We start from the raw sequence: 26,471 nt of genomic DNA, 5'->3' as shown, positions 1-26,471 counted from the left end.
TAAGGGAGTCAAACTGCTGGTTTGAAGTGGTTTAATTTGCATGACAGCACCTATAAATTCCTTTTGGACTAATATATCATGCCTGCATATCCAAAGAGTGTATTAGGATAGAGCAAAGATCACAAAGAAATATTTCAAATAATTAACCTCAAGTCTAACACACACAATAGCACCTCCCCTCCATCTCCACACTAGGGCAATAATGATGAACCAGCAACACAAAACAAGTTAAAACTCATTTATTATCACACCTTTTAGCTGATTTATTTATTTCTTAAACATGTTAAGCCATCTATTGCCGTGCTGGCAACAGGTACACACCATATAAGGAGTGGTGCATTGCATTGACATCATACGTTTCGTCAAAAGAAATGTTTATTATATTTTCCCCTTAAAAAACCAACCAATTGAAAAGAGGAAATAGTAAGGATGACGAAGACACTGGCATTGTCCTGCAGTGGTAAGGAGACCACTGGCTGGTAGAAGCACTGATCGTCAAGGAAGACATCCAAACATTTATTACAGTCCAACTCTCATTTGACTCCTTCACTGCTGTCTTACCATTCTCTTGTCTGACTGCAACATTCTTCAGTCCAATGCTTTTAAGACGCTTCCAGACTTATTAGCCCAACCGTCAGGTTATCGCTTAACCTGACTGAAGGTAGAGACTATAATGCCATTGCTCCATCTTCATCATCTCCACCTTCTCTGTGCAATTGGCAAAGTAACATACTAGAAATGACAAGAATAAAATGACAACAAAAACCCTACATACAGTCATACAATACAAGTACAAACATTATGAAAAATGAGCTTGTTTTCTTCTCATTTTTATACAAAATGTAAGGGGTGCTTCAGCAACCAGGAGTTTACTTTTCCTTCTCTTTGATATGAGGTTTTGATATTTACGCTGGATGTTAACCATAACTGTGTTATTGTTTTTATAACAGTTCCATGATACTGGGGGACATTTGTGACAGGACTGATGCACAACATTAACAAATGCTAACAAACAAGTCAGTGATTCACAAATCAAACAGAAGATATTATAGTTTCATATGATCTTACTTACAATATTCCCCCCCATGCACTACACAATAGTCTTGAATTTTCATATATTACATATATGCTACATTCTCTTATTTCTTATTTCACTGATATAAAGGCAAACATATCTCAATGCAAAGTGTAAGCTGCTATGCTTTTCTTTACATTTAAATTAGTATTATAGGTTGAAATTGGACAATTCAAACAGTATGACTTAGCTCATAGCAAACATAAATGTAGCTCATAAACTGGATTTTACGTAAACTCTTAATTTCTCTGATAGCAAGAATAGCATTTTCAATATTTGTTTTTGTTTTTATTAACAACCACAATGTATATACATCACCAGAACTAAAGCAAGCTCAATTTTAACATTCTGATCTTCCAAATGGTTTAGTATTGCACACACATAAATACACATAAAAATACAGAACTAATTTTTGGGAGAGGTTACAGTAGTAGATTTTTAAACATCTCTATTTTATATTTAAAATGCATACCAAAACATCTTAAAAAACAAACAAAAAAAATGTTGTCAATATGCTTGTTTCATAATGTCCAAATACTGTGTGCAGCCACCCGGTGGTAGTTTCGAATGATGTCCATTAATAAAATGCCATAACAGTAAAATGTATTAATATTCTGTCCTGTGCGATGTCATGTCCTTATAGAAGGGTCAAAGGTTGGAGAGCAGTCATGGGTTGGCTAGTTGACTGCCCTACGAGATTTGCTTATGGGATTTTCTTTGTAATTTTTTTGACCACATGATATTCCATTAACTGTAAAGAGAGAGAGAGAAAACATAAATGTGAATGTGTACTGACAGGGTACAAAGAGCACTTAAAATGTGTACTGCATAAAGACATCATCAGACCAGTAGACATTTTTTCACAGTAGATATTAGGACATGTAAAAGCTGGGAAAGCACAGGTGTGATTAATAACATTAAAAGGCCTTGGCACAATACCATTGTGCATGCTGGCTCACTGGCATTACTTGCTGGGAATACACACCTATGGTCCACCCACACAGCTGTTTTCAATTATTTTGCCTAATTAGACCTGGTCTCTGGAATGTGTGGTTGTGTACAGACTGTGCTTGACTGACATCTTGCTTACTTTCTTGTCACTTTTATTGCACCTGTTAAGGTGGGACAACTTACATCTTCATGATTCATGTGTTTATGTTCAAGTTTGGTGACCTCAGGTAATGCTCAGCATAACTCTTCCCAACATATACCAGGGCAGAAGTCAAATTAGCTAGAATGAGTGAAAAGACTTGCATGGGTATACAGGGCCAATAAATAGAAAAGAGCTGTCATTAATGTGACAGGTTACACCTATGCTTTTCCTGCTATGAGTGTCTGTTGTGAAAAATGCTCAATGCTCTTAAATACTCCACCTTTGCAATTGGCTCCTCCTCCAAACAGCAATTGGCCAATCATAGGTTAGCAACCGTAACTAGGCCCAGCAGGTCTGTCAAGGTTTGGATTTCTCCACATGTTGAAGCGGTGTGCTTACTCCGTATCTCATGAGTTTGCAATGTGCTGTCTATTTTTCTTTTAGCCTCTCTATGGCAAAAGCATTACATTATGTATGCAGCCATCAAGTACATATTTAAGACCCTTTTACGGGTTCTCGTTTGAAAATGAGTCAGCTGGAAACAATAAAAAGTCAGCTGGAGACTGAGTTTTCAGCCAACTCAAGATTTTTAGTGTTAGTGCTAGCATTAGCTTAAGCTAGCTGGCTAAAGCTGATAAAATCTGTCGCCATTTTAGCTGACAATATGTTTGTCAGCTAGAAATGAGAAGCCTTCAAAAATGACAGAATTTCCAGTGGTAAATCTGCCCCCTTTATAATTATAAACTGCATTTTATGCTGTGCTAGAATGGAAGCTTTACAGGTGTAGCAACTGTGACTAAGGGGCGGGGCTTAGCTACTGGTCAATTCCTTTGTGGTTAGTCTACTTTAAAAAGTAATTTAACACCAGACTGAAAGGCAGTATTTCACTGCTCTCTCTGGTTGAAAGCTTTGGTTGAGTGCACTCAGTTGCACATGTAACCACACCCAACAGTGATGTCACAGTGTACTGACCACACCCTGGAGCACACCTACATCACTGTAGCAAGGTGAGAAGTTAAACGGAGGTCAGCAAAAACAAGATCTTCAGCTCCTGTTTAGTTTCTTTCTCTTTAATCAAGGTGTGTGCTGTGTGTTTCTTACTGTCTCTTACTGTGAGGGGATGCTGGGTGAGCCAGAGCGATGGAAGTGAATGTTTTGCCACTTGCCATCGCGGCGGTGCCACACACGGGTCTCCTCAGACTGCATGGTGCGGGGCAATCCGCTGCCATCCATGTACTGGGTCAGTCGAATATAGGCAATACACGCTGCATTTTCCCCAATTAGGTGCACATGTGGGTTCAAGAGGATGGTGTGTACAGGCTTATTCCCTTTGGACAGGGCTGGAATGGGGGACAATATGGCTGATTACAGGGAGCAAATGTCACTTAGTATCACATTAAATGAATATAATGGATATCATCCTATCACTTTCCACACTGCGCTGGGTGAGGATGGTTTGGGAAATTCTAATACAGCTGCATGACTGTTCAAAAACAAAACACTGACCGCACCTTAGAAGGAATTCTAACTGAAAATAAGAGGAACTAAAAGTCTCCATATGTTGCCAAGTGATTGAGGTTTTTAGGACATATCTGGTTTATCTATTTTTACCCAGACTGAGGACATTCTGCCATTTATAGCAGCCATTATTCATTAGTGATTTCTTGCTAAAAGGTTAGTCCATAATCACAGCCATGACCTTGTAGTTTACCAGCTAACATGAACTGTAAACTGATAGGACTAAATATTGCTATAGAACAAACAATTTAGCCCATACCCACTAATACACTATTTACACTCTCTTTCATACAAACAACATGCTCAATACCCCATTCGCTGTGGTGGGGACCTTCCTTGTTTTTAAAATATTGATATTAATACAAGTAATTAAGTAATGAAACAGATGTTTCTGTGCAGAAGTTTAGGTATTTTATCTCTTTGTACATCATGTGTTTGTTTCCAGGTCTGGTTCTACATCACCTGCCCACTAGGTTATCTGCTGCACACCTGCTTCCCATCAACTGATTACGCTTGTGACCTGCCTCCACGGCTGTTGCTTATTGGCTCATTATTCTGCATGCATATATACATGTGGCTCTTGCAAAAGAGAAGTTACTGTAGTGTGTGAGATATTCTAGTTACATTGTCTGTTATGGCATATGTTGTTGAAGTTACATTGTGGGACAAAACCTCACTTAAAAATTGAGAAATTTTAGTATGCATGCTGATTTTTGCAAGTATACTTGTCATTTTTTGTCAGTGACCATGCTTCATACTATATACGGTTAGAATTAATGTATAGTGTGTAATTTTAGTTCCATAGATGCAATGTAACTGTTTGCCAGGACATTAAATTAAACAAGTTCTCCCCACTGAAAATCAAACAGTTTTTGCTAAAATAATTTTTTGCCAGAGTCATAATTGTTTTTGAACTCACCATTCTCAAAGTAAAAGCGATGGAAGTCATGCCCTTCCACCAGGTTGCCCAGGGCCTCAGGCTCAAAGGAAGTTAGACCAGGATCACAAATCTTCCTGTTACACCAAAGAAGAATACAGACTAAGCAAAAGAAGGAAGCAAATCAGTATAGTTATTAGATGTTACGGAAATGCAGAGAGAAAGAAACTTACGCGTAAGCCTCAAAGTCTCCATTGTTGATAGACTCAATCAACTGCTCAGTAACTTTGATAATTTCCTGTTTGCGGGCTACAACACAAGATCACAAAACATCATCAACCACACGAATTGATGATCGCACTGACTAATTGTTACTGTATTTCAGGCAAATGTGCAGATAAAGGAAATCTGACATCAAATCAGCTTCAAATAGGTTCTAGTCTACCAATTAGCAGGATTTCAAAGTTATTAGAAATGGAAGGTGCTCAGAAAAAGTTTTTCACGACATTTTTGTTATTTTATATCTGAGTAACAACAACAAGAAAGCCTCCTATGACTAATAGTGATATCAGGCAGGAAAATGCAGGATGACACAATTCCTTTCACCCAACAAAGCTCAAAATAAACAAAAAGACCAACCAATACTCAGATGCAAGTATTTGCTACAAAAGCAGTTTTAACTAAGTAATGTTGACAGTTACCTTTATTGTTATTGGTGCAGGCTGGGGGATATTAAAAAATTACTTAATTTGTGCAAGGAAAAAGACATGTTAAATAGTAAAGAAATATATAAAGCAGTGTTTTAGCTCTGTTGCCTTCACAGCCATAAGCTACAACACTGTGTGTGTATATGAGTGTGTATGTGAGTCATCTTTTTACTGTGAGTCAATGTTTGGGTAAGTCAGAACAGAAGGCAAATAGTGAGAAGAGCATCTGTATCTACAAGACACAAATATGCAGCAGGAGAGCTTCTTCAATTCAACTACAGAAGAATAAATCAGATGGAAGGAACAGATATTTAGGGGTCAAAAACAGGTTTTATTTTACTGGAGAAAGGATAGTTGGTGCAGTATAAGGACCAATAATCTCAAACCATAGACTGTAACAAACACCCAGTTATCTAAGCCAAAGAAATTATTAGGACAGGACACAGGATTTGAGACACTTTACACAGAGAGATCACTTTCCTTCAGTGATGACTGGGTAACAGGAGGGGAACAAAACAGGGCATCTCCCCCACTGCGGAGGGACTTACTCTGAACTGAGGAGGTGGGAGTCTGTCTTGAGTCAAACATCTGTGAGGAACGGCTCTTAGAGCTCAAGATACTGCTCACTAAGCTGCCCAGGCGAAGGGCTGTCAGAGGTTGCATGGATGGATGTGTAATTGGGTGTCAAGTGTGGGTGTTGGGTGGGGAGTGTAACAAAGTAGAGGGTTGTTTGAGGCGTATGTATGTATGGGCAAAGGCAGAATAGGAATTATGGGGAAAATTTTTTAAATTTTCATCAAAACATAAGAAAGGGGAGAAAAAAGTAGAAAGGAGAACCATTTAGTAATACTGAAAACATAAAAAGATATGCAAAAAAACTGAAAAAAGAAAGCAGTGTTAACCAATTTCAGCATCAACCACAGACATAAGATGAGAGAAACTCGAGGATGCGAGGGAGGGTAGGACAGAAAAAGAACAGAGCGGACTGCATTTTGCAAGAGGACTTGACAGCCAACAGGGGGGTTGCAGTAGATAACTTGCTGCGCATTTTAAAAAACAGAATGAAAAAAACATACAAAGGATTGATCAGTCTGATTGGAAATGATGACTGTCTGTTGTAACCTCACAGTGTAGGTGAGAACTGTAAGTAGGTAAACCAGACAAAAACACAAGTTTCCCTACCTTTTACATCCTCATCCTCTATGGTGGTGTTGGCACTCTCAATGGACTCCTGACAAAGAACGACAACCTACAGATTTTGTATATGTAATACATGTATCGATAGTGATACACAGTAGAATCTATGTTTGAAATAGCAATGAATGAAAAAAAAAAGTTTAAAACGCTGCTGCAAACTCAGATTTTGCTATACTAAGTATTTGGGGGGCATTTTTGCCTTTATTTCTTTATTGCAAGATAGATGACAGGAAACAAGAGGAGGGAGTGGAGGGATAACATGCAAGGTCCCTGGCTAAGCAATTACATGGTTAGGGTCTTAAACCCCTAGGCCACCAGAATGCCCAGATGGACATATTTATTTATTAACAGTTGATTATATGACAGTACAAGATGCTTTTTACAGTTGGTGGAGGGAGATACTATTGTTATTAATTGTAATTGCGAAAGGAAAAGACCTAAAGTATAGGAGCAAACAACTTTGATATTAATAAATGCAACTAACAATGAAAATGGTGGTTTTGTTGAAATACCTTATTTCCATCCACAGGGTTGTGGATCACAGTTGTCTGTGGTTCCTAAAGAGAACAAATGACATAGAACTTGTGGCAAGAAATAACTAAAGAAGGCTAGAAAAGGAATGATGGCACAGAAACCGTTAAAGGAAATGTGTTTGTGTGTCTTTTCAGAATTTGAAGGTTGAGAAGGTGGTCTACCACTAATTTTGAACTCATTTTGATCTATCTATCTGTCTATACATACATACAATAATCTATAAATCTACTTATCACAATGTATCTGACATCAAATAAAAAATAAACCCTTCTTCAATTGCCTGTGCCTACTTGTTTTTCCTTTCTTCATGCTTTTATCTCCCTTCCTGCATTGCATTATTGCTCAATGTCTTTTTTGTGTCTGCTTTTCTCTCATCAGTCCTCAACAGTGTCCTGTCTTGGTAATCAGATGTCTGGGCTTTTGTGGAATCGATCCTGATGACCTGCTCAGTCCTTCTAATCACTCAACCTGATTACAGTAGATTATAACATCAGCAGCCTGAATCTGTGTGTGTTTTTGTGTGTTTTTGTGTGTGAGTGTGTGTGCATGATGATGAAAAAAGAAAGGAGGATATAGAGAGGGGGACACAGAGAGAGAGAGATATGCCATGTGCCTGTGTTCATGCGTAATCTTTTTGACAGCAAATGGGGGGACAGAAAGTCTTTGACATCATGCAGAGCAACAGTCATGTGGCCTGACGTAGACAGCCAGTCAGCAGACACCATACGCAAGCCAATGAGTGACTGCCAAATCACTTGGGAATGTAGCATCATAATGAGCCTGAGGAGCCGACATTCTCACACTCCAGTCATGCACAGACAAACTATATGAGCAGCAAACCCTAAATAACACATCCTTGTGAAGAATTGTACTATCAAATGCAAAACTGATAGCACTAAAGTACATTTCATGACATGAGAGGAGCACATGCATAGTGTAGGTGTGTAAAGAGAAAGGAGAGGAGGGGTTCTTGCGGGGGGGGGTGCGCCCCTAACTGAAGATTTAAAACTATACTAGTCAAAGCCCAATTCAAACATGTGTGTAAAGGCTTATTGTTTTAGCCCAACATTAGCAAAATACAGATCCAGCAAATATCCAAACTGGCCAAGCAGTATGCCCCATGCATGCTCTGCTAATTTAGATGAATGAATGAATAGTATATGGTTGGCTGGTTAGGTGGCATGGTTAGCTGTATCAAATATGCTGGAGTTGGGACATGCTGTGCAGCCACAAAAGCTTTCACACACTATTTCATTCAGGGATAGCCTAACTTTGAGCTACACATCTGTTTCACCCCATGTTATCACCCATTGTATTTTCTATATTCTTATACACCAGGTTAAGAATTTAAATCTTATCAAACAATACTGAGATCAAACAGAAAATGATCTGACCCTGTGTGAAAGGATGAACCTGTACCTCCTCCACAGTGAGGCATGAGGTGGGGAGGTGCAGGGGTTTTGTGGATGAAGGTGCGGGTGTAGGTGAGGTTGTGTGTGTATACCAGCGCAGGGGCAGGGCCAGTGTCTTTAGGACTGGTCACTGTGTTGGCTTTGTTGTTGACCTGCAGAGGGCAGTGTAGAGGGGACATGATACACATACACACTTTTCAGACACACACGTGCACACATACACGCAACAAACACTCTGGCTACAGTCCATTCCAAAGAGATCATCCCAACTCATGAGTCCCAAAAATCTAATATTACTGAGTGTTTAATTGTTTCCAACCAAGACCTCTTTATGAAATCTGTGTATTTTTATAAAGTACATTTAGGCAGGAAGGGAAGATGTATTGAGGAAAGCTCCACTTTAGACAAAAGCAGAAGTACAAGAGGTCAGTTAAACTGGGCTGTGCCGAAGGTAGGGAAAAAATATTAAAAGTAGTTGGAGGGAAAATGCTTACTGTATGTTTCTAAAACCAAATTTCTTAATAGGTAACACATTCTGATTGAATTCTAAACATTACAACTAGATAAATTAGATTTAGGAGAATACAAAAGATGATGTTAGTAACAACATGGGGGCGATCAGGAGATAGCAGTTTAAATATATTTTTGAGCACTCACCCTGTCGAATAAGGTAGTAACAGGTAAGAAAACATTTATTCAATACTCGACCAATAATAAAATAGGAAACTATGTCAACAGACCCCCCTCCAACTTCAAACTTTACTCGTCTATCCATATGAATGTAAATATCTAATGGTGTATCTAATTGAAGGACAAAAATAACAATTGAATAATCTAAATACAAAAACAAGGGCAGGACTGTAATTTTCACTGAATTACACAATACACAATACATTGTATGTAATCAGTTGTGAAAATTGTAATAAAGCAAATCAATACAGGTTAATAGATTTCATTTACATTCAATAATTCAGTAGGAAAGGTTTCCCTGGTATTTTGTAAATGTAATATATGTTTTTTCCATATTCACAAAACCTACTATATACTCAGCACTTCTCACTACAGACATGTCCCTTCATATTTGACTCTAATGTCTATGAGGACTACTTTGTTTTCATTTTCATTGGATGGGGTCACATGGATGAAAGATAAACTCCCTGGAATGGATCTCGTAGCTTGACATACTGTAGGTCTGAGTAAGACCCAAGGAGGCTGTTTACACCTGCCATTAACATGCATCTTGGGTGATCCGCTCACAAGTGACACAAGATAGATAGCTTTACTTGTTGCTAAAGTAACTGCTAAACGCTGCTAACAGTAGCTGTACGCTTTATTAGCTTCATTAAGTTAAACCTCCTCCTCCCAACAGTCCAAATCGTCTGTGCTAGCGGCATAAACAGCAACACTCCCCGGGTTCTCCGAGATAGAAACAGCTGTTATATCGCTCTCCTCAAAGCCACCAGACTCCATTGACAAATACAGTAATTTTACCTATGAATTAGGGGTTTACCACCAAACCAGAGTTGGTGATTGTTGGAACAATAGAAAGACAAACGAAGAGTTTTATTTTGTTTATGTTGAGTTTGAATGAAGTGTGTTTTGCGATGATCTGCGAGGTTAAATTACTGTATTTGTCAATTAAGTCTGGTGGCTTTAAGGAGAGCGACATAATGGTTGTTTCTGGTTAAACAAAAAGGATCTTACTGTTTAACAAAAAGGTCTATCTCTGTGTGGTCCTTTCCATAATGTTGTCAGACACTTAAAATAACAATAGGAGCCTGTCAGTGGCAAAAACAAGCACTTTTAGTGGACGTACATTGACGGTGCGCTATTGCCTGAGCTAAATAGCTACAGTTAGCTGTGCAGCTAGTGGTTAATTTAGCAACAAGTAAAGCTATCTGTCCATCAGGAAACTCCGTAAATTACTGAGAGGTCCAATCTCAAATCAACACACCCTTTTATGTAAAACACAGAATTAGTCAGTCACACAAAATTCTCAACATTGTATGTGTGCATGCAGATATGCACACACATGTGCAAATGCACTACTGCATCAAGTGTTAATTTCAGATTCGGCCCCAAACACACAGAGAAACTAGGATAGAGCACATCAGGGGCTCTACGGTAAAGATTAAGTGACTATGGAAAATGAGACATGATCTATTCAGGAAATACATGCGGGAAGAGACACTAAATAGACCAGTGTTTGATGATAAAACATATATATTGCTCACATATAATCAACGTGTCACAAGAACAACTGTGAGATCAAGCTACAAAAATAACAACCGTCGCCCACTGCTTGGAGTGATAGTCCCTGAATGATGATGATGTAAAGTACACAATGCATAATAATTATCCAGAAGGCTTCTCAGACACTGAATGTTCCAACAGACTAATGCAAGTAACAAAGCATTTTCTTCACTGTGCAAAGCAACTCACCTTAACACCGTCTTGTTTCTTGTTGAGCAAACTCTTGGCTGCTGTAGAAGGAAAGAAGGAGACAACACTTTAGCATGAGAGTTCACAAACAGAGTCCTGAGCCTGCAGCAATACACTAACATGCAGTAAGCATATCAATCAACAGTGCTTATCTTCAAACTCCAGGTGCAAAATCCAACCGCATGATCCAAAATGCAATACAACGGATGCTTAGAAGGGCATCATCATTTATGCAAGATTGTTCTACTACATACTAATTCACATGTGAAGGGCTGAAGGGTGGGTTGTTGATTGGGTGTGTATTCAGCAGGTGATGAAAGGGATAATGTCCCTATCTTCAACAGACTCTTAAATTGACATTTGCACACATACACATGCACTTAACCACTAGCACCCAGACATACAATCCCACCACTCTTCCACTCCCACTGTATTTTTCATGGTATAAAATGAATCCAAACACTAAATTGCATTTCAAAATGCATGCTGTATCCTTGTCTAAATTTCATTCTGATCTCATATTGGCACTTTTGCAAGCGTGAGGTTCAATATTGTTCGTATGAATACCAAACACCTCATCTTCATGCATATGTGATTGGTTATTAGGTGAATAAGAAATACCTAAAATCAGAACTATTTAGTTGGGCCCAACCCCACATATTTCCCTGTCATTCCAAAAATCTTACCTCAAATGGAAACCACAATCCAAACAAAAGAAGGAAAGAAAATTGAAAAAGGAAGAAAATGATGAATAAAAAGACACAAATGCACTAATGCATTTTACTGTAGAATGAAGAGAGAAAGCAGGCTAGTAAGAGCCTGAGAAAATAGAGATAGGTCAAAGGAAATGCATGCAAAAGGGTATGATAGAGCACAAAATAGAGATAAAGTGAAAGACCAACAGCTAGAGACAAAGAGAGATGACTGTTTACCAGTGACACCTTTGTGCCAAGATCATCTTTGTTCTATAGAGAAACAGATCGAAGGCATTCAAAAATAGCTTTAAAAGCCTCTATTAATTTTTTTCAAAGTTAAAGACTGACTGCACATTTTTACCTACTACACCTCTGATCTGTTTTCCTCATGACTAGAAGATGCATTTTTCATAGAGCACCTAACCAAACTAACTCCAAAAATAAAGGCTAAGAAGCATTTCCAGCCCCCTGTTGTTTTAAGATGAATGTTTTTAGTTATTAAGATATGTTTGGGAAACCAGGTCTTGGGCACCAGGCTGGGAGAAACATACCTGAGAAGTTTCTTGTGACCAGCAAAGTGGTCAGTATGGCTCCCTGCAGTGATAGAAAAGGAAGGAAGGAAGGAAGGAAGGAGGAGACAGAAATAGGAAGATTGATTATAAGGTTACAACAAGAAAGAGGAGCACAGCAAAAGGGCAACTTAAAGGTTTTAGAGAACAAGTCATCATTTCTAAGTTACCCTGAGAAGTCTTGAGCGAGGAAGACAGAGAGAGGGGGGAGAGAAAGATGGCTGGATGGATTGTTCTACATAAATAGAAACATGACGGATTGCCAGATGTCTCACCTTGAGTTTCCTCCTGGCGTTGAATTTCTTCAGGCACTCCACAGTCTCCTGCCTGTGCATCATGGAAGCTACAGTGGACCGTTGCTGCAGGAAGATGAGAGGATTTGAGGATTAGGAGAGATTGGAAACAATAGATGAGAGGAATGTATGGATATGCATGTGTGGGCAATGAGACTGTGGACAGTTATGTGTGTCCGTGCAAGTTGGATCTGATGGCATGACTGATGCTATTGAGGCATTCGGTAATAATAATAGTTTCTCATTATCAGTGTGTAGGTGTCTATTTCTGTGTCTGCTTCTGTATATCTGTTTATGTGTGTGTTTCTGCATCTCTGTTTGTGTGTGTTTGCCACATACGCAGATCCAGGGATGTTTGAGGGCCTCTGCGGCAGTGATGCGTTTACTGGGGTTGATGGTTAGCATCTTGTTGATCAGATCTTTGGCCTCAGGAGTTACAGTGTCCCACTCGGGGGACGGGAACTGTCAAAAAACAAGAGAGTGTCAAACTCATTCACTCATTACACAGACAAAGCTAATAGGGACAAAATATGGCATCATCGGATATTCTTTGTGTAGCAAGGCAAAAGAGTGAACGAACAGAGAATTAGTAAAACAACCATCCTCTGAGGAATAGAGAAAACAAAAAATAGAGTAAATATATGCATTCAAAATTGCATGTGTGTGTATTAGAGCTGTCACTTTTTATTTTAACAACATTTTCACTGAAGTGCAAGCTAAAATCAGTGGACAAAAATTAAATGTTCGATCTGTAATGATCCGTCCACATTCAAAATTCGCAGGGGAGGAAACAAGCGAGCCGTGCTGAACGATAGTCCATCTGAGAAATAATGTGTTGAAGCATTTTGGGTTTGACACCATACATGGATAAAGGTAAGGCTGTTGGCTGACTTTTAAAAATGCCAATGTTCGAACTTGTTTTTTTTTTAATAACAGCCCTAGTTTGTACTGTATGTGTGTGAATGCTTACATCATAGGCCCCAGCCTTGATCTGTTGGTAAAGGCGGTGCTGGTCCTCATCCCAGAACGGAGGGTAGCCCACCAGCAGGATGTATAAAATCACACCTGGAAGGAAGTGAAATGGTATGTTAAGCATGTTAGAAGAAAATACAAATACACTATCGTACTGTATACTAGCATAACCTATTATAACCTACCTATTATTCCCTAACAAAATAAAATTCACTCATTTAACACAGATCAAAACACTTGAAACAACATGAAGGTGCAACATTGGTGCAGAACACTTTTCTTTACACACCTGACCAGGTCAGACAAAGCCATAGATTGAGGCTTTAGCTCCAGCGTCAAGTTCATTCATACAGTTGCAGTGAGAGAATTTGAATGTTATTTACCACAGGCCCACATGTCCACTGGTTTCCCATATGGGTCTTTCCTCAGAACTTCCGGAGACAAGTATCCAGGGGTGCCGGCAAAACCTGGAGGAGTGATATGGAGGGAGGGAGGAGATGTGGAATGGTAGGCAGGAGTGGGCAATTCAGTGACTGGGCTGTTGCTCAACTAACTAAATGAGTGATTGATTGATTGACTGATTGGTTGGTTGCTTGATTGACCAACTGATTCAGGTTGAAAAATGGATGCATGAATACTCACCAAACCATGCCTGCTGGTCCCCCTGCACCTCGATAGCCAGCCCAAAGTCAGCCAACTTGACCGCCGCCCCCTTCAGCTTACTGGCCAATAGAAGGTTCTCAGGCTGGGGGGGGCGGAGTCAAACAGGTTAGAGGTGAGAGGTCACACGCTCTGGGAATAAGCCGCCCACAGACACCGATCTAAAATCAGATTAGCCAAACCAAATCCTAATCCAAACTATTAGGGGTCTACAATGCTAAACTGCTCTTAAATCAGTGTCTGAGGCAACTCCCTTTCTGCCACACAAATGACAGAGTAACATAAATGTGCACGGGACCAAATCTCTACGTGACAACGGACATTTTCCACGCTGGAGCTGTGGACTTGTTCCCTCAGCCTCATGGATTCTGAGAGGGTGAATTGGTAGCAGACATGATGTGCTCGTCCACAATAACACCAATCCACTGTTAAAATCCATGAGTGGGAACAAAGTGCACAGTGCAGGGAGAAGGATACAGGAAGGAGGTGTGGGGTAACAGGAGACGTGGGTGTAAAAACATGTGACTCAGCCACATATGGGTAACGACAAACACACTAACACAGTTTAGCACAATCATTAATATATGCAAGTACACATGTACACACACACACACACACACACATGGACACAGATGCAGAAAGGTCTTTGCTAACCTAAGGCCAGTTAGACAGCGTGCTCTTCTGAATAATACATTTTCTAACATTTAGAGACTCTAAACACAGCCTGTGAGCAGTCAGTTTATGGCAGACATATGACTCAACAGGACAATAACTGACAACTGGACACATAATCATTTACATAATGATGAATAATCATGATTATATAGAATCTGAAAATTTTAAATCACTTAAGCAAAGGACATCTCCCCTAATAAAGTCGACAGATTGGAAATCTCATATCTCATTCTGATTTTTTTTTCTTAATGTTCTCATGGTACAGTTATACAGTATATCCACAGTCCATTTGAACATATTCAAGAGTGCCTTCTTGCGTCTTCTTTTCTGTTTTTCCTCCACATAAACACACTCTAGGGAGTTTATGAGAATACAGACTACCATTATAATATATAATATTCATGACCTTGGAAAATCTTTCACATCTCACATCAACATATTTTTTTTTACATAATAATGGAAATGCTGATCATTCCTGACGTTCAGGCTTGTGATTGCTCCTATTCCTGTCACCATAGCCATACCTGTCAGTGATACACCCCAGCATGCTCTGTTACATCAGGGTAGTATTACGGGAGGATCCATATTCTAGACATTGGCAGGACGGGTATTAAGCCCAAAATATCAACTCAACAAGATTCTAATGTAACAATATATCAAGGCAGATTGTAGAGCTAGGCCTTAAGTCTCTGCAGTTTGGTAGGTTTGACTCTTATTCCTGCACACCAGAATTTCAGCCAATTTCAAAGCTGAGGTCAAGGTCAAATCAGCTTTATTAATTGCTCAAAGCTTTTAGGGACCTTTACAAGGAAGAATGGAATAAAATGTTATGTTTCCTCTCGCATGATAAAACAATCAGTTTTCAGTTTTATTTCATCAAACAGATTGTAATGTGTGGATGCAAAGGGTAAGGACTGTGAGGGGGTGTCACTGGATCTTTCTGAATGTTGCCATCTGTTGTACAGAGTCAGGGCTGAACATGGCTGCAGCCATGGCTGCGGTCATACAAACCTTCAGATCCCTGTGGACGATCCCATTAACATGGCAGTGATGGACACTCTCGAGGATCTGCTGTATGCAGTGGCTGAAGGAGAGTAATGAACGAGCGCAGTATTGTGATGGAACAAATGGAAGGAGAGACAGAAAAGCAAGGAAGAAAAGGAAAGGATGAAAGGCAGAGAAGAAAAAATGAGAGGAATTAATTGTGGGGAAGAGAAGAGAATCCCATAATAATGTATCATATGTCCCTCTCATTAGACTTTTTATGTGTGATGCTGTTTTCTTGACGCATGACATTAAGTCACATGAAGACAAGTCATTTTCACAAGATTTATTATTACACTATATAGACAAACCAAAGCTATGCAGTGTCTATGACAAGAAAACACAAATACACACACACTATCCCCCTTCTCTCTCTCTCTTTCTCTCTCTCTCTGGGGAGGCAGTGTTTCAACATAAAGCTGGCAGTGTAAGGTAGGCTGTGTTTGATTAATACCGCAGGATATATGTTGTTAATCACCTTTATAAATAACTCTTTGAGATGCCTCAGAGACAAGGCAGCTGTATCATACCTCTGAGACGACCATATGTGAAACACACAAATATACACACCAGCAACAGACAGAGATGCATAATGGCTGCTGCACTCAGAAAGTGTGTGTGTGTGTGGGTGGGTGCGTGTTACCTGGCGTCAGCCTCACTGTAGTACTCCCTCGCTACAATGTCCTCGAACAGCTCTCCTCCTGTCACCCTGTGGAGAGAGAAAACATTATAGTGCGCGTGTTTCTATATAAATTACTGAAACACAATCATTCATTGTTTTTTACTATCCTCAGTCATACACACATGCTTCATGTATTTATAGTTATTACATCCATAAACAATTAGCTAAAGCCATGTACTTGTATGTATTAATGTTTTACATGTGTGTTTGTGTGCAATGTAAGCTTGCATGGGAATGTGCAAGAAGATGTGAATATGGTTACACGTTTCTTTGCTTGATTTTTTCGTATGTGTGCGTGTGTGTGTTTGTGTGCATATCCCAATAAGGTTTGTATAGGCTCAGATCTGGAGAGGGGATATAGGTCAGGAACCTGTTGCACCAGCTCTTCATGAGTTCAAACTTAACCTAGTTAGAATTTGCTAAGTGGATATTTATGCATCACTAAATTAAAACGGCTAAGACCACACAAGCTGGTTCTTGTGCAGAGATTAGTTATTATATTTCTACCTAAGTGACTGCCAAGTGTAACTGGTATGTAGCTAACTAAGCTAGCTAAGTGACAAAACTTTAGCAGAGATGGTTTAGAAGGGAGACGGCTCACTTGAGAGCCATTTCCTGTATCTGTGTTACGTGGGTTTCACCACTGCCCCGCCCCTTTAGGAGACTAGCGACAGGTCCCGAGTCTATTCAGTCCAATGGGAGAAGTGAATATGAGCACAGATTATGACAGATTCTTTCACCCATTTTTCACAAACCACATATCTTCTGAACATTCTGATACTGAAATGGAATTTTTCAGACAGACAAATCAGGAGAAAATTAACTTTGATCAAGACCTGTCTCTGTCTCAACCACACACTCTTGCGAGATCTGGCAACATCTGTTCTCTAACTGTCGGTCTGGTTTCACTGCAGTGCTGCCAATGTCGCTTTGCACCCGGATAAACAATCTAAATCTAAATCTAATCTAAAGGGATTTATACATGAAACCATGAATTAAAAGTTAAGACTAAAAGACCTAAAATAAAACTTGTGTTTCTTTGCTTAATAATACAATTATATTTATTATAATTTAACTGGGGAGAGTTGACCATGCCCACTTAGGAGACAGGAACCATTTCATTTTCAGATTCCGTGCTTCCTAGCAACCGCTTTACACATCACTTACATCTTTACTAGCTAAGACATTTCTTAAATCTTATGGTGCAACCTGGTTTAGTAAATCACTAGTTTGAAGTCGCTAGTAGGAAGGACTTTACAAAAAGCTGGTGCAACCCAATCCAGCTTCATAAGAACTAAGGATATTTCTACACACTGTGTTAACCTTATGCAAATATTCAAGTTAGAAAGAAAACAACAAAACAAAACAGTGAAATTGGTAGGGTGGTTACAATTGATAGAGAATGTGTGTGTGAGAGTCTGTTACTCACAGATCAAACACCAGATAGTGGAAACCCTCTTCTGATATGCTGTCATGGAGTCGTACTGTAGAGGAGATTTAACAAAAACGCAGAACACAAACACAGGACAGAAAAGGAAAAGAGACAGAAGAAAAAGCAAAATGAAACAGGAATCAGTCAATACCTCAATAAAAACACTGTTAATACTCATTATTTACATTTTCCTTTGTGCTGCTGTGCCTCAGAGTTAGCTTGTTAGTTGTCAGGTGTGTCAGAAATACAGTGGTAATATACAAAGGAGCAGTGTGAAGTAATAAATGTAAATCAAGTAGCAAAACTTGTTTGCAATGCATAATATATTCTTCCGCTTCATGATATTATTAAGAGTGGATACAAGTTTCTTAGCACAGTTGCCATCCTCACAATCACTGTGATTAGGTGAAACAACTGAGACTTAAATGAGTCCTATAATCAATTTCAAATTACACTGTACATAGCTAACTATAGAGTATTAATCAAATAAAACATCTTGATAACCCCCATAACAAACCTGTACTCACGCAATTAGCCTGGTAACATTTAGATTAGGGAAATGGTTAATGATTTGTAGATCATTGTTTTGACAATGATGGGGGGCTGATCTGGGGGTTCAACTTGGATAAGAAAACAATGTGTGGGTAAAAATATGATCAAACATGTTAATGCGGACTGTTAAACTCTGACTTTGTTTTGGATTTAAAGACAGTGAGTTTTTGTTTTTCTTTAAATCCATTCAAACATTTCAATATTTAATATGAGAGAATAAACTTTCTGACTTGCAGCTGTGCTAATATTGCTACAGTTTTAATCAGAGGTATTAACTTACACAGGACTTTGTATTGACATTAGGAAGCCCTCAAAGCCCATTGAGCATTTGGCTTCTGATACTGTGGTAGTTTAGGTGTTATCACTTCCTGGTTTATTTTGTAGTATTCTCCTTCCCTTGTGTGTCTTGTGTTTTTACTTCCTGTCTTTGTTTTCCCTCCAGTTTTGATTGTTGGTCCTCCCTTGATTGTTTGCACCTGTGTCTTGTTGTCTCACCTCCCCTAGGGTATTTAGTCTGGGTCTTTTCTTTGTTCAGTGTTGGATCATTGTTGTACACATGGTGTTGTTCCTGCTGAGCATTGACTATAAGTTTGTGTTGGATTCTTTGTTCTCCCGTGGACCTTGTTTGGATTTTTGGATTTTGCCTGCTCCCTTGTGAACTGTGTTTTCAACCTTGGACTCACTCCCCTGCTTTCACCTCTGCCTGTACATGTCTGCATTCCACCCCACAATAAACACGGTAGTCATACGGCTACTTTACCCTAAGACCGCTTCCTCGTCATCTGCTTTTGGGTCTACATACCTCTATAGAGCACCCCTTACGACAGATACTAAAGAATTGTCCTAATATAATTTCTTTGTAGTACCTCCAATATATCATATAGTGACTTTTTTTCTATTTAACATGTTTTTTTAAGATTTCAAAGCCTGGGAGTCAAAATGTTCAATCATAGTTGTTCTCAAGCTTTATAAGAGCAGAGTTATCTTGGGAACCTGACTGGAATGGCACCAGTGGTGCAGAACTGATATAAGAAATCTGAAATAATGACAGCGAAGAAAAGAGAGCATGAGCAGATGAGTGTGAAAAGAACAAAAGAGGAGAGACAGGTTCTATCAGAGATATAATGAGGAGGAAAAAGTGTAAAGGGTCAGTAGTTAAGACAGAGGGTGTAGGGCTCCTGTGTCTTTTTGATGACTCGGCTGGGAGAGCACACAGATACATCATCATTAGATACCTGCGCGCACACACACACACACACACACACACACACACACACACACACACTTGGTTTCTCTCTCTCTCCCTCCCTCATAACCATGTCTAGAAGATGAAGCAGGATTCACCAGAGACCTGAACAAAATATGTGTGCTTTCATTTGTTTGTATCAGCATGTGTTCTTGTGTGTGTGTATTTTAAGATCGAGCTCACCGATGTTGGGGTGCTTCAGTAAACGACAAATCCTCGCCTCTCTCTCCAGTTTTTGATGATCTAAAAGGAAAACAGAGGAGACACAAACTGAAGACTGAAGTAAAACTGAGACAGGTTATTTTTTTAATGCTCTTCATTATTCCCTGCCATGATTGGCTTTCTGAATCATCTAACATGAAGTTGGCTGCAAGTTAGTTTTGACTTAGTGGAGGAAACAGCGCAGTGTTTGGGCATCGTTGTCAGTGACAGTGTGCGTTTGTATACTTGACATCCACACTTCTGTCTGTGTGTGTGTTGGCTTTGTGTCAGCCCCGCTCTTTTCCTTATCAGAACTGAAATGCTTGACAAAAATAATGTGACCTGATATGTGCTTGGTTATGTGCCACAAACAGGCAGGCAACAGTGAACAACAAACAGAGTGAGCAGCCATAGTGGATTCAGATTGACCTCCGGTGTTGGGATTAATATGAATGCCTGCAATGTACTTGCAGGTTCCTTTTGCTGCCCTCAGGACAAAATAAAATTTCAAGGATACAAATGAAATTTAATTTCACATCTCCTAAGGCCAAACCCACATTTAAATGTAAAGATCATTAGGTTTTTCTTGCTCTTAAAGATTCTTTGTTCACTTACAGTACACTGGGATTGATATACAGTATATCACGATGGCAAATGTATGCAAAATTACATGTTAAATCATCAAATTTATGTTAAGTACAATGATGCTTTACAGTAAACCAAACTTTTCAAATGTTTAAAACAAAACATTAAATTACAAATTTCATTTTAGTTTTTAATTACATTTTGCTTGGAATCAATAATAAAATAATAAATATGAATAAATAATAATACAATTTAAATTGTTGCCAAGCCCTACGGGAAACTATAGAAAATTTCCAATCGACAGACATGTTTTTTATATATTGTTCATTAGCCAAAAACAGACATAAAATGTGCAAATACTGAGTTTCTGGCCACTTTGGGCAGCGCGCAACAAGCTATGAACACAACACTGACATATCACTATATAAAGCTGATATGGTGAACATGTTTGGACTTATGTATCTGACCACCTGGTGAATAAAAGTCCAATATTCACTCTCCGTTCCAGGACCAGCAGATCAGGAACATCTTCTTTCCTTCAGCTGTCACCTTGCTGAACTCTGCACCACGGTGATTACAGTACAGTATGTAGCCTACATTACACTGCACTTCACTTTATATGTTGTTGTCCCAGTACTTGTACTCTGTGCAATGACAATAAAATAATAACACTGTGAGAGCAGTGAGAGTGAACCAATACAGGAAAGTGGTGGGCCGGGAAACAATGAGCTGAAACACACTAAAATGCTCCGTGTGTCTATTTCAACCTTAACATACACCATGAGGGATTGGTAGTGAGCATTGTGGACCTATTTTAACAGTGGACATTTCACTTAAATACAGTATATTCTGTTTATTTTATTTTACATCACAAAACTTTGTACAACATGTGCAACAGGAAAACCACCAAATTTCATGAGCTGAACACAACTGTCTTCAGGGAGAGACAGACAGGACAACAGGTATTAGGGTTACTGTACTCCCTCCATGTGACCACAGACAGGCTGGTCATATCTCACATCTCCCCTCTATAAGACCAGACTGATTTTATCTGACTTTGTGAAACAAGAGGTGACTCTCAAATCTCCCTGTCAGTAGAAACCAAAGTCCAGTGACTCTGATTCGGAACATCTGAGACAGAGCAACAGTCGCTATAATGAGTGATGCAGTACTGTGTTGAGGCGACCCATTTCAGCTTTGCCTCGAGACACAGACACAAGAACAAGAGAGAGAGAGAGAAAGTGAGGGAGAGAAAGAAGAGCAGCGGGTTCGACTTTTTTTCCAAATAAAATAGGACGCCTATTTTTCACTCTCATCCGTGTCTCCTTCCTCTGCTCTTCTTGATGCTATGGAAACTGTGGACTCAGAGGCAAGACCAATAAACAACACCAGGCAGCTTGTTCCCATTATAGGTACAGGTATCTGTTTGTTTGTGTCAGTGTAGTGCATCTATAGGAAGCGGCAAGCAGACACACAGAACGAAATGGAACTTGGCGTGCTCTCAAAGCCAGTACAGTATGTTCCGTGTGACTGAAAGACTGTTCATCCACACTAGAGGGTAGAGTTTATCAGTCGCAGTGAAAGAGATGAAGCCAGAATGAAATCCCAACAGTGACATGCAAAACAAATACAGGATGATCTGTATTTAGTTAAAGCTAAAGATACAGGAGGAAGAAGCTGATTTAAAACCTGCCCTGGTACAGTTAGTTACACACACAAAAAAAAAACAGAAAAGGAGATGGTATATTGGGAGATGGTACTCCCTAAACCATGGATGAAGAGGTAGATGTGTGCCAGTCAATTTGATGACTTTCCAAAAAAAGTGAACCCTTTCATTAAAAATCCATCAAATGAACAAGGCAATAAACAGCCACAAAATGATTAACTTACTAAACGTAATTGTAAGTAAATCGCTACATTTTGGTTTTCTGCATACACTTTTTACGATCTGTACATAAAACTACAATTGTTTTTTGATAACTCAGAGGCAATTCAGGTGCAGCAGTGATTCAGACCCAGACATGTAATGGCACAATGCTATAAATGACAAACCATCTACTTAAGTTGAAGAGGTGACAAAGAAGTGACAAAGGTGTACATAAACAGCAGATACACTGGAAACGCCCAAGGCTAAGGGTACAATTAATCGCATGACAGTGGAAACCTACTTCAGGGGTGGTGAAAGAAGCACACGCTGCAACAAACGGACCCCAATGCACCAGCTCTTTTGTGTGGTCCGCCATATTGCCTGTGAGAACACGCCAATTTCAATTTTGTTTGAAGGATACTGCCAGCTGTAGAGACAAGCACAACAGCAGAGGCAGACAGGCATCCTGACAGGCAGAGCCAGAAACAAGGGCAGCTCAGCCATTATTCCATGATTAGCAGGACCCTCTGAGCAAGGTCAGTAATCTCTCCGCCTCTGCCTCAGTCTTAACATGTTACTGAATGACATAATCTCTTTGGCTCTGTCTCAGTCAAACACACAAAGTCTTTGCTAAGTTAAAAGATTCATTTCATTAACCCCATCTTTCAGTTTTCTTAATCTATCACTTTATTTCTATGTCACTTTAAGGTTTTTGTTTTTGGTTATACATCAATTTTTTTTAGTTTAACAGCATCAAATTGTATGCTGCAACGGTGCTACAGTGGTTGCACTGCGTGTGTTGGTGAGGAATTTAAAAGATATTTCACATGTAATGTTGTATAAATAATAGTATACATAATACATACATAATCTTTTATAGAGACACCAATAATAACTCACAGTCTTTTGTTATTGTATGTAAACAATCAGATACCCTGTTTTCATCTTCCTCACTGGCTTATATAATAGCTCCACTTCATAATTCATCATGACATCATTCTACAGCAGACGAATTACTAAAAAGCATACAGAACTCTGTTGGAAGTTAGACCGGTGCACATCTTTAGCCACAAGCCCTTCTCCTACATACTGTAAAATGTATCTGGCAGCCAACACAAATACATTTGCCCGCAAACAAAACAATATTTTGGACTCCGTGGAGCTGTGCACCAATCAAAGATAGGGGGTTTAATACTCAAGAGACATTGGAGTAGCTACAGTACTTACTGAAAAAACGATTAAACTTAAGACAGTACAGTATGTCATAAGCAGAATTTCAAGTAAGAAAGTAGTAACTTTCTTCATATATAACATATCATGAACATCATCATCAACCATTTTCTGTTGCTAATACCATCTATCAAACACTGACACATTTGAAAACATTAATAGATTGTGTCAATTTGCACATTTCAATAAAAATAAAAATAAAAACTTAACATGTTGCTGCTTTGATATGTTGCTTTTATCTGTAGCAGAATATGTGTTTAATTAAAATGTTTGTATACTGACAGGTAACCATTTTTGTTTTCAGCCTACAGGAAGAAGATTAAATTACATCATCATGAGGAAATTGTTTATCTTTGAGGCAATTAAAACACCATTGCAAACACTGCTTTAAAGGTACATACAAAGGTGGTCATGTTAGGTTGGTTGTATTTTTTGCTGAACGCTGTAAATGTCTGTCATATGACGGCCTCACTCCATCTCTCCATCATTTTCCACCTCCACTTTTCTTTCACTCTCTCTCTCTCTCTCTCTACTCTCTCCCTCCTCCACAGGTAGTCCACCTCCCAGCTGGCTGGACATCTGTTGTCTAGCAACTCCTGCACCAATCAGAGCGTCAGGCCTCTCCTCTCCTCTGCAGTGGAACCAGCCTTGCATGCAAATGGCCGACATCGAGAGTTCCCACACAACTATCAAACTAAAGACAGAAAGGCACAAATAACTAATTCTTTAGGAGCATTTACACTTTAAAGAAGGGCATGTAATTTGAACACTCCTCTGGAACATCAAACCATTTAACCCATAACACACAGAGAGCACACACTGCAGACATGCATTAGGATAGAAAGTAGAAAAGGGAACTTTACAGATCTATTGCAGACTGGAGTGCAACAGTAGACTGCCAAGATACTTATGTACTGTAGAAGCCTAGAAAAAAGAACATGCAGTGCACTACAATGAATACCACAACCCATACTTACTGTTTGTCTGCAGTAGATGCTTTTGTTTAGACAGTTGTTTATGTATGACATTTCATTGTAGCCCTCTGCAGCTGTAAGATGTATCTGAGATGACATTTGAATGTCATCAACAGTGACTTTTCTTGTAAACTTGTTTTCTCGTTAACTTGTCAAGCAGCTGCACACAACATATCGTGTAAGATGATACAGTTGTTGTGGAAGACAGCAGGCTGCTGAAAGCTCTAGAAAACTTGTGGAAATGTGATACTACTGGGTTTATGCTGTTAATTGTAATGATTAAAAATACAACTATGCTGTGAAACGTATAAATTGCTTCAATCTTAAAAAAAAATGCCACAATAGTTGACAGCATGTCAGTAACTTTGTGAATGTTTTATGGAGTTTGGTTGAGGTCTGCTCAGGTGTTAGCACCATTGCTTCACAACAAGAAGGGTGCTGGATTTGTCCTGGTACTTTGTATGTGGAGTTTGTATGTTCTCCCTGTGCTCATGTGGTTTTCCTTTGAGAGTTCCCTTATTTTTTGCAAACTTCAGAGATAAACAAGTCAACTGGATCAGAGCACAAAAGTACCCATGGGTGTAAGTAGAGGTTTGATTGTCTGTATGTTAGCATTTTTATTTTTTAATGGACTAGAAAATCACATTTCACACCTTCCCCTGAACCAACTTCTGCTGCAGCCGACTCTGAAATCTGCCTGACTCTCAAAAAGTCTCAGACTGACAACAATGAGTTGTGACTGGCGGACAAAAATGCTTTACAGTACTATCTGTATGTGTGCAAGCTTGAGCGCTACTGCCACAGACACTGGTGGGAGGATTTTTGCTTACGTGGTTAAAACTGACAGCAGCATTTCTACATAATGTGAAGCCAATGTAATTATGCAGACAAATGTGAAGCTACTCCAGTCAGCTGTTATCATTCAGGACTGCCTGGACTTTTTTGGCCTGATCTAAGCTGCATGTCTGAACGTCTGAATGTCCGAATGCATGTATAGTACTATGTGTAGCAGTGAATGACTATTCATATATAAAGTAAGGTTGGTTATACTGAGTTCAACATGTTGGAAGTTGGGTGTAATATGGTGTAATATGCGTCATTTTATGCTAATCGGAAAAAGGCAGCAATTACGATGCTGTTTTACCAAGAAGAGAGACATACTGTGTATTCAAGTCAGAAAATGAATGATACATTCTGTTGATAATGTTAGTTCACGTTTTGAATGTTTTAAACTAAAATAAAATACCTCTACTGAAGAACATTTGTTCATTTGTTTAAGGACAATAAAAAGATGTCATAAAACTATGAATATTTCTATGACTATTACTAAACAATAAGGAGAGGGCAATGTAGGCCTATAGGGGAGTGGTCCTTATTGCAAAATAAGCCCCCAAAAAGGTATTAAGAGGCATCAATGGACATTGGAGGCATATACGTGGTGATTCATGGCAAATATTTCCTATTTTTGTATATTTTATTGTTTGTTTTTTTTTATATTTGCTTTGACTTGAATCATCCTTCCATCCTGGCTTTTCTTGCTGCAACCCTTTCTTTTGATCTGTATGCTAAACCTATCAAAGTTTGCTGTTAGCTAGTGTAGTATTATGTATTATGTTTGCTTACAAAGTTTGCTTACACTTTAGAGTGTTGCATTGAAAAGTTGCTGACAAATTCTCCCAACTCTGCAAGTCGCCTGCCATTACCAGACAAACTCCAAAATGTCCAAACCCAACACGACTAAACCTTTATTTCCCTTTCTGTCTTTCTCCACTGCTGCTTGTTTCTCTTTCAGTCAGTTTCTGATGTGTCGCGTCTGCAACCGCACTGCTGCAGAGTGTACAGCTCTGTGTGTGTGTGTGTGTGTGTGTGTGTGTGTGTTTGTTTTCTTTGCCTTTTGTAGTTTGACGTCCTGTAAGTCTAATACTACCAGATATAGGGA

At 39.1% G+C, this 26,471-nt stretch overlaps 1 protein-coding gene across 16 annotated transcripts in view; it reads right to left on the bottom strand.

Moving 5' to 3' along the window:
• Positions 1-224: 224 nt before the first annotated feature.
• camk2d2 (calcium/calmodulin-dependent protein kinase (CaM kinase) II delta 2) overlaps positions 225-26,471 on the bottom strand; it is a 37,209-nt gene continuing 10,962 nt past the window's right edge. Inside the window, exons 3-22 of one of the 16 annotated variants that reach the window (XM_044190255.1) lie at positions 19,859-19,918; positions 17,875-17,929; positions 16,407-16,472; positions 15,731-15,803; positions 14,027-14,129; positions 13,768-13,851; positions 13,383-13,477; positions 12,752-12,874; positions 12,395-12,478; positions 12,102-12,144; positions 10,856-10,896; positions 8,506-8,565; positions 6,980-7,024; positions 6,453-6,501; positions 5,819-5,917; positions 5,265-5,285; positions 4,797-4,872; positions 4,606-4,700; positions 3,270-3,508; positions 225-1,826 (exon numbers count right to left, since the gene is read on the bottom strand). In XM_044190255.1, the coding sequence (XP_044046190.1) occupies positions 3,276-3,508; positions 4,606-4,700; positions 4,797-4,872; positions 5,265-5,285; positions 5,819-5,917; positions 6,453-6,501; positions 6,980-7,024; positions 8,506-8,565; positions 10,856-10,896; positions 12,102-12,144; positions 12,395-12,478; positions 12,752-12,874; positions 13,383-13,477; positions 13,768-13,851; positions 14,027-14,129; positions 15,731-15,803; positions 16,407-16,472; positions 17,875-17,929; positions 19,859-19,918 (1,505 nt within the window). In that variant the 3' untranslated portion in view covers positions 225-1,826; positions 3,270-3,275. The remainder of the gene's footprint in view (positions 1,827-3,269; positions 3,509-4,605; positions 4,701-4,796; positions 4,873-5,264; positions 5,286-5,818; positions 5,918-6,452; positions 6,502-6,979; positions 7,025-8,505; positions 8,566-10,855; positions 10,897-12,101; positions 12,145-12,394; positions 12,479-12,751; positions 12,875-13,382; positions 13,478-13,767; positions 13,852-14,026; positions 14,130-15,730; positions 15,804-16,406; positions 16,473-17,874; positions 17,930-19,858; positions 19,919-26,471) is intronic. The other 15 variants (XM_044190254.1, XM_044190256.1, XM_044190257.1 and 12 more) reach the window with 15 other exon arrangements.

Source organism: Siniperca chuatsi, linkage group LG3 (genome assembly GCF_020085105.1).
Source record: "Siniperca chuatsi isolate FFG_IHB_CAS linkage group LG3, ASM2008510v1, whole genome shotgun sequence".
NCBI lineage: Eukaryota > Metazoa > Chordata > Actinopteri > Centrarchiformes > Sinipercidae > Siniperca > Siniperca chuatsi.
The sequence above is the reverse complement of the archived record's forward strand: the minus strand, read 5'-3'. Positions and strand labels throughout refer to the sequence as shown.